Source organism: Vespa velutina, chromosome 4 (genome assembly GCF_912470025.1).
Source record: "Vespa velutina chromosome 4, iVesVel2.1, whole genome shotgun sequence".
NCBI classification, from domain to species: domain Eukaryota; kingdom Metazoa; phylum Arthropoda; class Insecta; order Hymenoptera; family Vespidae; genus Vespa; species Vespa velutina.
Genome location: NC_062191.1, coordinates 9,816,807 through 9,834,703, shown reverse-complemented (window position 1 = coordinate 9,834,703; position 17,897 = coordinate 9,816,807). Strand labels below are relative to the sequence as shown.

Here is a 17,897-nt window from a genome sequence, read left to right as displayed (position 1 = left end):
ACATTTATAAATCTTTTGAGACAATAATAAAATAAAAGAAAAAATATACATAAAAAAATATACATGAGTATAAATTAAATAAAAGTTGATAAATTAATCTTCATCATTAGTTGCATCGATAACTGTATCAGTAAAATCAAATAAATATGTTAATATTTCAAACGATTTAATAATTTTTGGCTTATAATACTCCTGTCAAAAATGATAAATAATTGCAGTTATATGCGAACAGCGGCAAGGCAATAGATTGTTATTCGTATGTAAACCGTCGTATAGCTGTATATGTTTATATAATATTGTGTCAATATAATATTGATATGATTTGCGACTAATGCGTCTTAAGAGGATCATTATTTTTATAATATTGTTATTTGTTGTAAAATATTCGACATTTAGAGCGTTTTCAATGTTCATTAATTTCGCAAGTTAATATATCGCTTGTGACAATTGGTATGTATTTGTGAATAATAGTTTTAGATCATTACCGGTAAATACAGGAAATTCATTAAACAGCAGAAGGTCATTATCATAAGAAGTATTTTACAGCAACCAAATCCCAATATTTGATCTTATTTGATCCTATATAATCCTTTTCGATTTTATTTGGTCTTCGATCTTATTTTATTCGAGCCTATTCAATCTTACTTGATCGTGTTCCTACTCGATCCTTTTTTGAAAAAAAAATACTTATTTGAAAAGTTGATGCAAAATTATAAATATTCGATTACGATAATTTATTATTTTAATCTTGTTTATATAATGCACAATTTTAAATGCAAGATCATTTTCCATAAAATACATCTAATGTTAAAATTATATTAATCCAAATATTTTATTAGGTTTATATATAAGAAATATTTGTTAAGGCATTCAGTAAATTTTTATTAAAATAATTGTACATAATTATAATTTAATAACATTTTACTAAATTATTATAACAGTTTATTTTATTTAAGTAGACTAATATAATCAAATTGTTTTTCACAGATGTATCTTAAATATAAACACGTACTTCTAAAATTTCAGATTATCGCATTTTAGGTAATTTTTTTTTTAGAATCATATATACAAAATTTTAATAAGGCTTTTTTATATTATTACAAAACAAGACGTTGGTAAGATAAACCCTCAGATTCCGGTGATTCCATTCTATTCCTTAAGTGTTCCAATGTGTTTGCTAAATGTTTTTGAATTTGTTCTGTTTCTTCACTAACTTCTAAATTAGGAAGTTCCTCCCTAATTTTTGCGATCACTTGATTTAAAATTTGTATCGTAACCTGCAGCAAATAATCATATTATATTTTATATGTGTTATTACATAATTGTTTTAATGATTAATTATCACCTTACCGCAGTATTTCCTTTTTCATAAAAATAAATATAATGATTCAACAATTCTACATATAATTGTACTTGTACAGAAGTATCCATACATTGACTTGCTATCCTTATTCCTTTTTTTAAACAATCCAAAACTTTATTTGCATCATGCATCTAAAATTATGTCAATTTTAGTTATATAGACATAAAATAACTATTTTAATATATTTTCAAATGTAAATATTTACTTCTTTTCCATCTGTAGCTAAAGATTTTCCAGACCAAAATATGTGTGAACATGTAGCAACACCTCTGCATTGATCTGGTTTTCGTAATAATTTACTAGCATATAAAGCACATTGGTTTCTCACTGGTTCTGCATTTTCCTCACTAAAACAACTCATCTGTTCAAACGTAGCAATAATTAATGTGATAGCTGCAAGTTGGGCTTTTGAGTCACTAATTTCATCTTCATATATTGAAAATGCTTGACTCATAAATTCATAAGCAACCATTTCAAAGTTATTAAAACGAATTTCTCCTATAGCAATAGCTCCTTGAAGAAACAACCTTAGCGGTAACTCTGCTAATTCTGCTTTCATTAATGCAGTTATAGTTGTATGACAAAATTGAAAAATTTTTTGACACTTTTTTTGCCACATATCATCCTGAAAGATACAATTGTAATTTATTTACGTTTTTTTTTTATTTCAGAAAAATCTACACACCTGATCTTTTAATCCTTTATATGTAAAAGCTAATTGATACGCCTGAAAAATAATGGGTGGAAGTGTATACTTTATTCTTCGATTGCCACCAGCACTAAAGTGTTTTCTGGCAGCACTCAATATCATATATTGTTGATCGGCAGTATCAGATTTAAAATGATGAATTAATCGACCAAGAAGTCCTTGTTCCTCTGCAAAATCTTCAGGATCTTCTTCTATACTAGGCTGATCAGATTGGTCTTGAACTAATGGTGATACCATTGACAAAATAGCATCCACTTGTTCTTGAGTTGGTATCAAAGTTTCATTTTCTAGTATATTTGTTATTATATAAATAGCTAATAATTTTCTACCCTCATAATCAAAATATTCTAATAAAGGTGCATAATGTTCCAATTTTAGGACAGTCAAAATATTCTTGTAATTATCTACAGGAATTTTCATTAACCTAACTAATTCTCTTGATACAGCACTATTGTACTCCAACCTAAATAAAAATTAAGTTTTAAAAATTAAGTTTTAGTGTATTTACCTTATCTGTAATTAATGAAAAAAAAATACTTATTACTGCTTATCTTATTATCATACATACTTATCTACATTTTGTTTTTGGAATATTTGTACAGTAGTTAACAAAACTTTGTCAACATAATCTACCCTGTCTGGATAGCACTTATGTGCTAAATTAATAAGAGCTACTTGAAGAGAAACTATATCTTCAGCCGGCATATCTTGTCTAGTCTAAAAGCATAAAATATTATTTAAATTAATAAATATGGCAATAAACATTTTTCAATAATTTATCTTTTCAATCATTCTCAGACTTAAACTTAATGAGTAAGGAAGCTGTGTGAAATATACATAATCATGTAAATATCAATAGTTACATAAGAACAATCATCACTGAATAATTTTGTACTATAAAAACTACGAAGTTATTTTCTATCTATAAATTATTTGTACCTGTATAATAGTTGCTATTTGATCACTAAATACATCAAATAGTTTAACATCTTGTGGAATTCCTGGAACTTGATTAGGACTTCCTGGTCCTCCTACACCATCAGATCTCTGACTGAATGCTGCAAGTCTATCTATTAGAGAAATTATTATATTTTTCACATTTACTCCATTTTGTAATTCTGCACAAGATTTTAGGAATGCATTTAGTGTCTGTAGATGGAATTCTTCTGGAAATACCTATATATAAATTTAAGCAATTTTATTATTTATATATTAAGGATATATTTAATTACTTTTTATTTAGAATTATTTAGTCATACCTGTATAATACATTCCATGAGATATTCTTGAGCAATTGCATCTCTACAACTTACCACTTGTTCTAAAATACCTGGTAATACTAACTGAAACAAATATTTAGTAAAAATAATATTTACAAAATATACTTAATGTGAGATTCAATTTTAAACAGTTTACCTTTTTATACTTATCTAATGTAACAGATTCTAATTGACTTAATCGTACAAGATTTGTTCCAACTAATATTCTTAATTCTTCTCTTTCTCTTTCTCGTCTCTCCCTATCTCTACTGTGACCTTGATGTTGCATGCGTACCCACAACTTATTCATTTCTGCAAAATTCATAAGAACAAAATCTATGCTATCACGGACCTGTAAATAAACATGAATAAATCTCTAAAAAAAAACACAATGTAAATCTCTAGACTAAACTGTTTTTTGAAATCTTTTTACGTACAGTTCCATCTTCATCATCACTTTCTGCAACATCTGGTAATATATTACGTATACATTGCAATAAATAATTTCTCAAAAAAAGACCTCTTAAAGGATGTTGTACACCTCTACACATTTCTACTAAGTCTCGAAGAAGATTTCTTTTTAGGCCTGGAGTTGTTTTGATATATACTAATCCAACTGTGATAAGCAAATATCTATAATGTTAATAAAATAGTTATTAGTTTAATAACCCAATTTAAATAGAATGTATTATAATAAAAAATATAAACATACAATCTTGGTACGATATTACCAACATATTGCACTAACTCGTATAAATCTGTAACTTTCCTTCCTTTCTGAAATTCGTCTAATAAATATAATTCTAAATGTCTTAATTCATCTGTAATTGCCATATCTAATTTTATATCATAGGAAAACATTTTCCACATTATATTTCATATGTAACTTATGTTGCGCATTATAACAAAAATAGATAATTTACAAAGTTAAGGATACAAAGTTCATAATAACTTTTTGGACTTAATAGGGAAGTCCTGAGTTCTCCTAACATTGTAGAAGCATGTTTTAATGCATCCATGAGTTTCATCTTATCCAAACAGTGCTTCATTTGAAAAGCTTGAACTTTGACCACGCCTATTGCATCTTCAAGGAGTTTTTCTTGTTCTTCCACCCCAGTCATGGCAGATGTCATTGGCTGCGAGAAAAATAAAGATACCTACCAGGAGCACCAGGTAGTACCATGCCAGGTAAGCCATTCAAATTGAGCATGCACCATTTATTATGCTTAAGCATCTGAGAGGTCATTGAGATAATTGCATTTACTAAATAAGAGCTATTTAATCTGATAAATAATATATTTGTTTACAATTTATTATTTCTTCACGACAATATTACTAATATTAGAAGATGAAGAATTAAATATGAAAAAATACTACATTGTAGAAATGAAACAAATGAATAAAATAACTAAAATAATATATATTTATATATAAAGAGTCTACTTTAATATTATTATTTTTAAAAAGTTATTATATACTACAATAGAAATATTAAATTTTAACAAAACCAACTGTATAATAAATTAATTAATTATTTAAAAAGAAATATGTTTTTTTTAAATGTATGAAGATTTACTCGAAGGACATATATACTTAAACATTTTTACACAGATTAACCTTTTCATGCAATAAATTTGATGTTTAAGGAAAGTCACTTGTATTTTTACTTAGATGATAAGGTTAATAAAGCTTTCAAGCAAATATAAAATACATTATTTAGTGATACAGTATTTACCATTTTTTATGAAAAAATAATCACCACACTTCGAAAACACCCTCTCAACAAGGAATATATACTTGATTTCAGTATAGTTCTTTTGATAGAGCGTTGTCAAGCCGGTAGGTACATTGTACGACTGATACACTTATATGTATGTATATCTGCAGCTATTAATTCTTCATGGTATTTCTCTTTTCCATGTAACCAAGTTTCTTTTTCCATCAGTTATGCTTACATTGAATGCTTGAGGATCCCTAAATGTTACAACCAATTCGCCGATATCTTAATAAACGCTGAAAACGTAATAACTAATAACGACAATTTCTATCAAATATGCATTCAATGGCGACTTTGCTTAAAGACCAATAGGAAAGACATTAGCAAGATATTTTCGCAATAGTATCGTTAATTAGAAATCGTATCGAAGAACATATATATATAACTTTTTAAGGATAACGAAAATAGACTTGCAATTGAGTAATATTGTTTCCTTCCAAAATAATTTTATTTGAACATTTTATGCTACACATAGTTTAAATAAATCTAAAACAATCGAAATAAATAATTATTTAATTGAATAAGTTTAAACGTTTTTAATGTTCACTGTTTGATATTTTTCCGTAGACTGTTGTCACTTGTTAAAGTCATTCAAACAACTCATTTTGTTATTGTTTATATCATCGGCGAGCGATAATAATTCGAGTTTGAAATTCGCATTTAAATAAATTTTACATCAAAATTATTTTTATTTAAGGTACGTTAATAAATACGAAATGTTGAATTACTTTATATTTTATATGTAATAAATAAAAATATTGTTTATTCAACATAATTAAATCAAATCTCGTTACCACATTACCTTGTATTAATATTTTTAATATTATCAAATTATTGTTGATTGTGTTTATAATTTGTAATGTATTTTCAAAAGATACAAATTGTTAAAAAAATTCATAATAAATCAAAATTAATTATGATATAATAATAATGAAATAATATTAAAATTCAGATGTTTAATATTAATAATATCAATTAAAATATATAAATGTATTCTCCTTTTTATCTACTTAGATATTTGATTATACATTTCATTTATTAATTAATTTTTAATGTAAAATATAGAAAAATCAATGGATTAAATGAAATTAAATATATTATATTGAATATATACTTATTAGACATATAAAATAAAAAGTTTGCATACATTTTTATATGTATATAAAAATAATAATCAGAAATATAAAAACAATATCAGAAATGATCAAAAACACTTGGTAATCTTTTAAAAGTCTTTGTTTTTATATTTACAATATTTATCCTAAGATACTATATCTATAAATTCATGTCTCATTGTCCACACTATATGTGTTTGTAGAAGTCTGTTCCTATTGAATAAATAACTCTTCTGTAAGTCAGAACTTTTGGAATGAACTGATTGAAAGAAATATTAATTAACCTTCAACGATCGCATGTAAGCATCCAATTCATCTTCAGATTCACTCTGAACTATGCCATTTTCTGGAATAATAGTTTCAGGAGATTCTGAATCAAAATATTTTTCTTCTTCATCTTGAGTTCGCAAATCTACATTATCATATGCTTCATTATTATCGACCATGCTAGAACAAAATATTAAATAAATACATACAAAATTCTTGTTTATCTTAAATAAAATCTCACGTTAGCAATATTAATAATTTTATGTAATAAATATATATATATATATAAAACAATACTTATTTTTTTAATACCTATAATCAAAATCAGGATCTTTCCCTTCTAGAAAACTTTGATACATATGTGTTACAAATTCCTCTTTAAGTATCTCTTTTTCTTTGGTTGAGATTTTTTGTATATATTTATGTATATGTTTTGTTTTGTTTTCATCTTCTTTATTAACTTGAACATCAGATAATTCACCCCAAGATTTATTTTGTTCCTCTTTCAAATTTGAAAGTTTCAAGGAACAATTTTCATTTGCATCATCAACGTCATCATCATCATTATCATCAGAATCATCAGAATCATTCTCTTCTAGAACATTATCTTCTTCTTCTTTTTGTAATTTTTCACGTTCTTTAGCCCAATCTCTTTCAATACTTTCCATGAGGAGATGAACGAAGGTAATACTTTTCATATCTATATTATCGCGAGTTTCTTTTTGCTTTTTTGTTAAATATTGTCCAACAAGTTGTTCATATAATAATGGGTTCCGTTTCATCATTTCACATTCACTAAAATATTCTCCTTCCTCTATCAATTTTTTAAGTGCCTCATATCGCCTATTTTTTATATCTCTTTGTCTTATAGAATTATTAAAATGTCTGCGTAATCTGTTTATATGATAGGATATTTCATAATTTTCATCCTTAGCGCTGTCAAAATATTTTAAATGTTCTTCACGTAAATAATGTCCAAATTTTGCAAGAAATAAACAATGACTTTTTTGAAGTAAATTATTTGCAATTGTTCGCTTTTCTTCAAATGTTAATTCAGGATCATCTTTTTGTTGACTTTTAAAATTTGCATCACTTTCAGCCAAATAATTCAACAATTCATCTTCCAAGTTATTTCTAACCTCTGTCATTGTTTTGATAGAATTCTGTTCCACGTTTGAAACTTGTCTTTCCATAAGCATCATTAAATGTTTTGATAATTGTTGCTTTTATTTATTTATATAGAAAATCGTATTCATATAATTCATTACGTAAATATCACGCATTATTATGATAAGATAAAAAAAAAAAATAGAGAAAGATGGTTCTCCTTTTCTGGTTATATAAACGATACAATCACAAACATGTGCTCTAACTCGTTTTCCTTGGCATATTATTTACTTAATTTTTTATTTATTGTTTATAACAGATAGAGTTATGTTTCACGATTATTCAAAATCGATAGTAAACTAATTTTACGTCACTAATATCTATAGGGATCGTATTCGAAGTGTGAGTAACAGTTAGGAATTCTCAGTATTAATCACAGTTTAATCTTAAGTTAACCGCGTCAACTTCGCATATACTAAAAGCAATGTCAAAGTAATATAGTGCATATATAATGAAAAATAAAAATCATTGAAAGTGAAATATAAAAAAGTAATACATATTTTTTTAATTGTGCGAATATTATATATAAAATATATCATGATTTGTTTTATAATTGTTATATTGTGTTTCATTGTATTTCCGAAGTGATAATTTCATTGTTTGTTATGTATTATGTATTTGAGAGAGAGAGAGAGAGAGTAAAGTTGTTCTTGAGATTTATTTTTTATAGTTTTAAATTATATTAATTAAAATTTCAGTAGGTATACATGTATGTTTTTAATGCATATTTTTAATATAAACCTTTCTCTAAGAGATGAGTGTATGTGTGTATTCAAACAATAAAGGAATACTTAGTGTTATTAATAGTATTGTGATGAAATTTTAAATGATTCCATCTTTTTTTTTTTGAAAGCAAATATTCTCTGTTAATACGTTAAAATATATCTTAGTTTTCATATTTTTTTTTTTATTTATATTAAAATTATATAATTTTATAACAAAATTTGTTTTATCTTCAAGGTAATTGATAATATAAAGGTATGGAGAATGCTTGGCTAAGAGATACAGGTGGAGGGACATGGATTTGGAATTGGACGGAATTGTGTGGACGTTCTGGTGGCATTAAACCATTAAATCCTGAGACACATGATCTTGGAATTTGTTTTCAACAACTTTGCCTTCAAGTATTATAATAAAATTCATATAAGTAATTAGAATACTTTTTTATTTATCTAATTATTTGATTTAAATGTATTTGATTATTTACAGGTACCAGTTTTAATTTTAATAGCCATTATTTCTGCATATCATTGCGGAAAGCAAAATGTATCTCTACTTCGTGGAAGTCACTGTCTCTATGTAATATCTATTAGAATTTTAATTACACTGTGTCTTATATTGCTTCCTATAATAAGAGCTTATATCATTTTAACTAACACTACTATTTCTTCGATGAATGAAGAATTGAAGAGCAATATATCATCTATAACTAATAGACTCGATACGTTATCACATAACGAAGACTTCAATTTTAATCCTGTCAATATAATAAATACAATCCGTAATGGAATAAATGACACAGCAAATTTTGCTAAATTGATCTTTTCATCTAAAAGTAGTATAAAGGCTACAGATTCTCCGATATTATTATCATATTCGCAAGTGTATAAGCCAGAACTTACTGCATTTAAAAATAAAGCAACTGCTGTTAAACCAATTGATTATCTTGTAGCAGGAACTGAAGGATTAGCATGGGTTGTTCATCTCTGTTTTATTCTAAGTTTAAAAAGAAGAAATAATGATAATGTGCGTGGTCCATTATTGATTCGAGCATTGATATTTTTATTGACTGTCATTTCTATATTATTATTGCGAAGTCATATCAATAACAAATCCATGGATGATGTCCTACCTAATTTGTCATTAGGATTCAGTATCAGTACAGTAACACTTTTGATACTTTATGCATTAACACTGGTACCTATCAATAATAGATCAGAATCTGCAAGATCTCTTCATTATGAAGTAAGTTATTACACATTGTTTACCTTTTCAATCAGAATTCATCTCATACATTCTTTATTTATATTATATTTTTGTAGGTAGGGGAACATACTGCATTATTGAATACACCCACTTCATCTTATGTACACTTTCCTGGAGAGCAAGACCCAAGTTATCTCGGGACTGCAATGGAGGATGCTACTCTTGGCTCAAAATTACTATTCCATTGGGTGACACCATTGATGGAAAAAGGTGTACAAGGATTATTAAATCACACAGATGATTTATTTGATTTACCAGAAAGTATTAGCACAAATGCTATTAATCAAGAGATAGATAAACATTCTAAAGTTCCTGTAAATAGCAAAATACTTTTTTATAATGTTATTGTTGTTTATTTTTGTTATACTTTTTGAAATCATTGTAATATGCTTTAGATTCAAGCTTCAATCAGTGGTACAGAGGAAATAATTGCTAATGAAAGAATATTACAACAAGATACAAACGTTATTAAAAATAAATTGACATTACTTAGTCTTTTGCATAGATGTTTTGGATGGCAGTTTTATGCAGTTGGAATATTAAAATTTATTGCAGATTGTTCTTCATTTATGGGACCTATATTACTAAACAGATTAATAAGTTTCATTGAAGACAAAAATGAATCTATTTCATACGGATATTTATATGCATCTTTAATAATTATTAGTGCTTTAGTAGGTAAGAATTTTTATTTTTATTATAACATTTATAAATAATTAACCCATGATGTGTTATTTTATAGGTGCTTTTTGTAATGCGCATTTTACATTTTGGATGTCCGTTGTTGGTTTGAAAATACGATCAACAATTGTTACATTAATTTACAGAAAAACTTTACACTCTTCAAATGTCCACTTACATCAGCAATTTAATTTTGGTGAAATTGTTAATTTTGTGACTACAGATAATGACAGACTTGTTAACAGTTGTCCAAGTTTTCACACATTTTGGAGTATACCAATGCAGGTAAATTTCTAGTATTGCTGCGGATTTAAATTTAAATTATATTAGTATAAAAAATATATATATCCTGTTTTTAGCTGATTGTGACACTATATCTTCTCTACCAACAAATAGGAATTTCATTCCTAGCTGGAGTTTCTTTTGCTGCTGTACTTATACCAATAAATAAAATAATTGCAAATAAAATTGGTGTTCTTAGTACAAAATTGATGGAATATAAAGATAAAAGAGTTAGAATTATGGGTGAAACACTACGCGGCATAACTACGATAAAGTTAAATGTATGGGAAGAATACTTTTCAAGGAACATTTTAAGTTAGTATACTTGTATCAATTTATATGCTAAAGTAATTCTTAATTATACTTACTTTTGATTTTTTTTATAGAATTACGAGAGAGGGAAATAAAATATTTAAGTGGAAGAAAATATTTAGATGCTTTATGTGTATACTTTTGGGCAACAACACCTGTTTTGATATCAATTTTGACTTTTTCAACATACGTACTACTTGGCAATAAACTTAATGCTAAAACAGTCTTTACTAGCATGGCATTATTAAATATGCTAATTGGTCCACTAAATGCATTTCCATGGGTATTGAATGGTCTTACAGAAGCATGGGTTTCGGTCAAGAGAGTTCAAAGGATGCTAGACGTGTGTATATTTTCAAGTAAATTTTAAATATCTCATTTATATATCAAATTGTATATATTATGACATTTATTTCATGTTAAATAGTTACCAGATATGAATATATTTTCATATTATATGGAAAGTCCACCAGGAATTGATATAATGTTTAAAAATGTGACAACTGTGACAGGACATCATAGTGATAGTGTTGAACTTCCAAATTTCAAAGATTTAACGAAACCTTCTTGTTCTAATTTAGAGGCTAAGAAGAATGTTACTTTTGAAGACAATGATACTTTCAATTTATGCGATATTAATATTACAGTACAAAAGGTAATTAATGTTTATACGTGGATTTTATTTCAACAAATCATAATTGATTGATACAGGGACAGTTGATTGGAATTATGGGTGAAGTAGGCAGTGGAAAATCACTATTGCTTAATGCTATTTTAGCAGAAGTAACAAAAGTTCATGGTACTGTTGCATTAAACGATATAAACAAAGGCTTCGGATATGTGAAACAGAATCCTTGGTTGCAATGTGGCACTATTCGAGAGAATATACTTTTTGGAAAAACTTATGATCATAATAAATACAAGTAAATACTCTTTTAAACAATTCTGCTCGAATATTATTATAAATATAATAAATTATAATATACATTAATATATTTTTATATTATGTAGGAGTGTTTTGGAAGCATGTGCTCTTTTTGATGATATAAATTCATTACCAAAAAGAGATTTAACTGCCATAGGGGAGGCTGGAAATACATTGAGCGGAGGCCAGAAAACTAGAATTTCTTTGGCTCGAGCTATATATGCAGATAAAGATATATATTTATTGGATGATGTTTTAGCAACATTAGATACGAATGTAGCTGCTCATGTTTTTCAGCATGTTATCTTAGGCTTATTAAAAAATAAAACAAGGGTACTATGCACACATCAAACTCAATATTTGATACATGCAGATGTAGTTCTAGAAATGTTAAATGGAAAGATTATCAAAAAGGGGAAACCATGTGATGTTATACCTGATGTAGAAGATTATTTGTTATCTTCTGAATCATTTGGAACTGGTTTGAATCATAAATCTAGAAAAATGATATCAAATGAATTAAATCAACCTTTAAACTTGGAAGAAAATGTTGTATTTAATGAAGAATATACAGAGAAAGGAAATTTAAAATTTAGAGTGTATACATCTTATATTACAGCTGTTGGACGTTATTTAGCGATATCTATATTGATTTCTATGCTATTAATGCAAAGTTCCAAAAATATAACAGATTTATGGTTATCTTATTGGGTTACACATACTAATACATCGTCACTCAATTCAACTATTAAGCCATTATCAGAAAAATTAGAATATTATTTCAATAACTACACTGTACAAAATGATAACTATTACTTGACTGTATATGGCCTCTTAGCTTTAATTAATTCAATTTTTACATTAATAAGAGCATTTATATTTGCGTATGGTGGAATTCAAGCAGCTACTTTTATTCATAAACAGCTGTTAAAAACAGCAATAAAGGTAATGACAAGCTATTATAAATATCATATACATATATGATTATTATTTGATAATTATATTATTATGTAATTTTAGGCCAGAAATATATTTTTCGACATTCAACCATTGGGAAGAATTATAAACAGATTTTCATCAGACACATATACAATTGACGATACTCTACCATTTATTACAAATATTTTATTTGCTCAATTATTTGGTTTAGTTGCAACAATCATTGTAACAGCTTATGGATTACCATGGATATTTTTGATTTTGGCTCCACTTATCCCAGTTTATCATTGGATACAAAATCATTATAGGTATTATTCTTGAAAATTTATATCCAAATTTTATTATCAGAAATATTTTTTAATCACGAGTAATTATTTTTAGTGTTGTTATGTGATTTATTTATATTATAAATTTTATCTCAATTTAGGTTAACATCTAGAGAATTAAAACGTCTATCCAGTACAGCTCTATCACCTCTTTATGCTCATTTCAATGAAACATTGTATGGACTTACCAGTATTAGAGCTTTTCGAGCTGTATCCCGTTTTAAACAAGAAAATGAACTTTTATTGGAAGCTAGTCAAAAAACACAATTTGCTTCAATTTCGGCTAGTCAATGGCTATCTCTTAGATTACAATTTATAGGAGTTTCACTTTTAGCAGGTGTCAGCATTATAGCTGTTTTACAGCATCAGTATGATATAGCAGATCCAGGTTTAATAGGTCTAGCAATTACATACGCATTATCTGTAACAAGTTTATTATCTGGTGTAGTAAATGCATTTACTGAAACAGAAAGAGAAATGATCGCAATCGAGCGAGTAAAACAATATTTAGATGATATTCCAGTAGAAACTATAGGTGGAGAGAATCCACCATATGCTTGGCCAAGTCAAGGTGTTGTAGAGTTCAAAAATGTTGTTTTAAAATATAGGTAAGTATTTAAAATGTAATTATTATAATATAATTTCATTATAATACTAACTAAAGGTTTTTCTTGTAGAGAGCATTTAATACCATCATTGAAAGAAATATCATTTATCACTCGGCCAGCTGAGAAGATAGGTATCGTAGGACGTACTGGTGCTGGAAAAACTTCTATTCTTACGTCCTTATTTAGATTGGTAGAGATAAACTTAGGAAGCATATTAATTGATAATGTTAACATTCAAACTTTACAATTGAGTGCACTAAGGTAATATTAAGTTTTTGAAAATGTAATAATATATAATAATTATTTATATAAGTATATTATAAGAAACTATAAACATGATTTTAGGTCTCGATTATCTATAATACCTCAACGTCCATTCCTTTTCTCAGGAACTATTCGAGAAAATGTTGATCCATTAAATCAATATTCAGATTTACATATATATAAAGCCTTAGAGAAATGTAAGGTTCATTCATTAATTTATCGTTTAGGAGGTTTAGGGGCTCAATTAGATGAAGGTGGTAATAATTTGAGTGCAGGTCAGAGACAATTGTTATGTCTAGTTAGAGCTATTCTGCATAATGCTAAGGTATATTTGTATTTATATTAATATATCAGAAAGTGTACGAAATTATTTTTAATGATACCAATGTTTAAACAAAATTATATTTTTACAGATAGTTTGTATAGACGAGGCGACTGCCAATGTTGATCAAGAAACGGATAAATTTATTCAATCAACAATAAAGTCTTCTTTCCGAAGTGCCACTGTTATTACTATAGCTCATAGAATAAGAACAATTATGCATTGTGATAGGTATAATAATTTTTGTATTTAAATATTTATCATGTGTGTCAGAATATTTAAATTTATATTCAATTGTTGGTTTTTATTTTAGGGTATTAGTGATGGGTGATGGAGAAATATTAGAATTTGATGAACCAAATTTATTGATACAAAATGCTGATTCGTATTTCTACAGTTTAGCTAATCAAGAGTTTTCAGACAAAGAATAAATTTCGTGCGATATAGAATCTGTAAATGTAAATACTTTTTCAGTATCTACATCATAATCATACTTGTGTATATGATTATTTTGGTAGTATTAAATAACGATCGCACGTGAAGGAATAATTTATAAAGTATAATGTTATTGTTAATATAGGATTATATTTTCGTATGTAAGTCTGAGAAAGAGAAGATAAGAATAATACAGTGAGAAAAGGCATTTTTCTAATGAATAAAAATGTGCATAAATAATTTATAATTATTAGAATCATCTGATATTGTTGAGTGCATTAAATCATTTATTATGTATAACTAAGATTAATATTATTTTTGATATTAGTGAAAATGTATATAAACTCGGCCAAATCAATATATCCCTTTTGGTACTGATCTAATTCTTTAAATGTTTTATACCATATCGATGGTGATATTTTCATGTCAATAACTTCACTAGCTTTCCATAAATCTGTCATTGTCAAATATCCTTTATCTACAAATACATAGATATCCTTTTTTATTTTTTTAAGTTACAAATTATAAAATAATCTTTACAATTTTCTATTGTATCTACTTACTATCATTATCTATTAAACCAAATATAGTTTCTAAACTAATCGTTGACTGACCTATAGGACATTTTTTAAATACCCAATACTCGAATTCCTTGAGTGAAATCTTTTTATTTGAAGAAGAGCGGAAAACATAATTTATCTCCGGCTGTAATAAAAATGTAGATTTTTTAACAGAAACAAATAATGACCTACTTATCGAACTTTATTAGGGGAGTAACCAAACAATGCCGTCATTGCTATTTTGTATTGATGTTTTGTTAAAGATCCTTCATTAGATGCATCAGCATGATTGAATGCCTACAATGTATATATATACATATACATATGAATTGTTAAAAATTATTATAAAGACAACGTATATATTTATTTTTTACCGCTTTTATATATCGATGAATATTAAAATTCATTAGATTCTTCAAATAAAAAAGAAATTGTAGATATTTAAATATTGATAAGATTGCAATTGAAGTTAGTTAAATAATATATCGTTTAGATTGATTTATATGGACAATTGATAAAAATCGATAAATTATTTCTTTTTCTTCAGAATTAAAAATTATAAAATTTATTTGTTATACGTTTATCTGTAAAAATATGTTTATACTTTATAAAACACATTGATATTAATTTCATTGTAGCGATCTATTTTATTGAAATATTTTGCATTCTACGATATGAATCATTTTCGCAGCCAATTAGCGCACTGTCGTAAACACAGGTACTCACTTGCTTCTCAGCTTCATCTGGACTGACATAACGTCTATGGATAACTGCATTCAGGCATTCACGCGTATTCAGTATTATGTGTATATATATATATGTATATATATATGTCCTCGCCCTTCTCTGTCATCCATTACAAGGTGGATGAAAACTAATGAGCTGTAATCTCGACTAATTTGCACTTTAACTTTTTAATTGCCCGTCTTTTAGACAAAACGTTTGGTACTTTCTATCTTGCATCATAAGAAGAAAATGCATATTACATAAAGGAAGAAATAATTGAAAAGAAAGATCCCCCATGTAGATTTTAGATACGAATGTATACTTTTGATGTGTTTTCAAGTTTAAAAAGTTCCATTATTGAGCGTTACTTTCAGCAACTCGTGAAACCTTCAACAAGGAAGCCTGTTATATTTTAATTATAAAGCATAAGATTTTGATGAAGAATATGTACTTATGATAGGAGCAGAACATACAATGAAATAAAATTAGCTCTGTCGGATTTTCACGGTCAAGAGTTAGATTGACATTGAATAAATACGATCTTTGAATTTTCTCTTTGAACTTAGTGGAGCGTAAAATCGAATGAGTACCTTTTAAACAAATTTGTTTCATTCCAACAATCAAAACACTTTTGGTGACACTTTATCATTTATTGGAAGATACTTTGATTTTTTTATTTTTGAAAATGTTATTTTTAAAATCCTGAAAATGTTAAAAAATATATATATATAAATAAAAAGATCTATCTATCCGTTAGAAAAAAAGTTTCATGTTTTATTTAGACGAATTTTGATACAAAGTTTCTCTAAAGATAATTTCGTTGTTAAGGTATTAAATGGATCTTGTAGGAATATTTGAAATTCCATCTTATACATAGATTTTCGTGACACGGTAGGTATGTCTCCTTTCACCCTTGCCCGTCTCGGCGAGTACTCGAGGCTTGAAGCATGGTCGCTGCCGTAGGGGTTGCCTGCTACCCCAAAAGTGCACCTACCAAGGGTCGGTTCAACGAGTGCGCAGAGGCCCTAGAGGCCCTTGCCGTCACAGAGACCGCGCTTCGTTCTTTGTAAACTAGTTTGCGCCATGTTGGAACACACTTGGCTCACTTGGAACTTTGAAAAAGCTGCGGTTAAATTACGCAACGATAAATTTTTTTTACAGCGGGTCAGTGTTACCCTTTATTCTAAATTCTAAATTCTAGAGAGTTTGCTCAACAGTTACGAATATAACACGAGCTGTACAATTTCATTTAACTAGTGCTCTTGCGATAAAAAAAAAAAAGAGAAAAGAACGAAAGAAACATATTGTCAACGTCGTTGATATATAGAAAAATGATTCCCTTCAATCATTTTACTTTTCCACTCCGAATGCAATGCAGTTGTCCAGTGTTACGCCGATTGCTCGTTCCACTCGACCATATATTCGGATTAACTAGAAACGACTATAACTCATTACACTCACAATTCCCTTTCGTCAGGAGTACGCAACAACGCGTTGTTCGCATAAATCACAATTTGCACTACTACTCGCAGGTGTACGCACCTTTAGCAATCTGCATCTTGAAAAGTGTGTAACAAGAGTTATGCATACAATATAAACGCGTATCCTTTTATTTTTTCCTATGAAATTATGTTTCTCTTGATTATTAAGATAAATAAAGAAAAATGCAGACGGACCTATTTCCACGATTTCTAAACTATTATATTATTATTATTTTCAGAATAATTCGGTATACATATTCGTGTCATTTTGTTAACAGTAAATACAACACACTGTATATAAAATTCAAGAAATATCCTTGTACCTTTCCATATACCTACGTATCCTACATAGGTCGACGCAATGTTACCGCGGTTTTTCTATGAATCAGAAAG

At 27.5% G+C, this 17,897-nt stretch overlaps 4 protein-coding genes across 8 annotated transcripts; 1 reads left to right on the top strand and 3 right to left on the bottom strand.

Annotated features, from left to right (window-relative positions):
- Window positions 1-857: 857 nt before the first annotated feature.
- Window positions 858-5,448, bottom strand: LOC124948648 (vacuolar protein sorting-associated protein 35). Of its 2 annotated transcripts, none has more exons than XM_047492532.1 (12): window positions 5,067-5,448; window positions 4,269-4,488; window positions 4,044-4,167; window positions 3,769-3,964; window positions 3,489-3,683; window positions 3,332-3,415; window positions 3,012-3,248; window positions 2,641-2,789; window positions 2,049-2,535; window positions 1,569-1,988; window positions 1,351-1,494; window positions 858-1,277 (listed from the first exon to the last, which is right to left on the bottom strand). In XM_047492532.1, the coding sequence occupies exons 1-12, from the start codon at window positions 5,067-5,069 to the stop codon at window positions 1,098-1,100; spliced, it is 2,439 nt and encodes an 812-aa protein (XP_047348488.1). In that variant the 5' UTR covers window positions 5,070-5,448; the 3' UTR covers window positions 858-1,097. The 2 variants fall into 2 exon arrangements, with proteins under 2 accessions (XP_047348488.1, XP_047348489.1); XM_047492533.1 differs by having other exon boundaries at window positions 4,269-4,467; window positions 5,067-5,447.
- Window positions 5,449-6,208: 760 nt separating this feature from the next.
- LOC124948577 (coiled-coil domain-containing protein 97) lies at window positions 6,209-8,074 on the bottom strand. Its single transcript, XM_047492380.1, has 3 exons — window positions 6,803-8,074; window positions 6,508-6,670; window positions 6,209-6,436 (listed from the first exon to the last, which is right to left on the bottom strand). Exons 1-3 carry the CDS (start codon window positions 7,690-7,692, stop codon window positions 6,392-6,394), a joined length of 1,098 nt encoding a protein of 365 aa, XP_047348336.1. The 5' UTR covers window positions 7,693-8,074; the 3' UTR covers window positions 6,209-6,391.
- On the top strand, window positions 7,756-15,115 carry LOC124948575 (ATP-binding cassette sub-family C member 10). 4 transcript variants are annotated; one of them, XM_047492377.1, is made up of 17 exons: window positions 7,756-7,999; window positions 8,618-8,781; window positions 8,867-9,622; window positions 9,700-9,957; window positions 10,039-10,321; window positions 10,386-10,609; window positions 10,684-10,921; window positions 10,993-11,261; window positions 11,346-11,573; window positions 11,630-11,841; window positions 11,930-12,788; window positions 12,864-13,090; window positions 13,210-13,716; window positions 13,786-13,977; window positions 14,062-14,305; window positions 14,394-14,533; window positions 14,616-15,115. In XM_047492377.1, exons 2-17 carry the CDS (start codon window positions 8,638-8,640, stop codon window positions 14,731-14,733), a joined length of 4,899 nt encoding a protein of 1,632 aa, XP_047348333.1. In that variant the 5' UTR covers window positions 7,756-7,999; window positions 8,618-8,637; the 3' UTR covers window positions 14,734-15,115. The 4 variants fall into 4 exon arrangements, with proteins under 4 accessions (XP_047348333.1, XP_047348332.1, XP_047348334.1 ...); XM_047492376.1 differs by having other exon boundaries at window positions 7,756-8,146; XM_047492378.1 differs by lacking the exon at window positions 7,756-7,999 and having other exon boundaries at window positions 8,618-8,804; window positions 9,330-9,622.
- On the bottom strand, window positions 14,709-17,581 carry LOC124948523 (EF-hand calcium-binding domain-containing protein 11-like). Its single transcript, XM_047492242.1, has 5 exons — window positions 17,566-17,581; window positions 16,024-16,067; window positions 15,499-15,594; window positions 15,301-15,442; window positions 14,709-15,215 (listed from the first exon to the last, which is right to left on the bottom strand). Exons 1-5 carry the CDS (start codon window positions 17,579-17,581, stop codon window positions 15,028-15,030), a joined length of 486 nt encoding a protein of 161 aa, XP_047348198.1. The 3' UTR covers window positions 14,709-15,027.
- Between the last annotated feature and the right edge of the window lie 316 nt (window positions 17,582-17,897).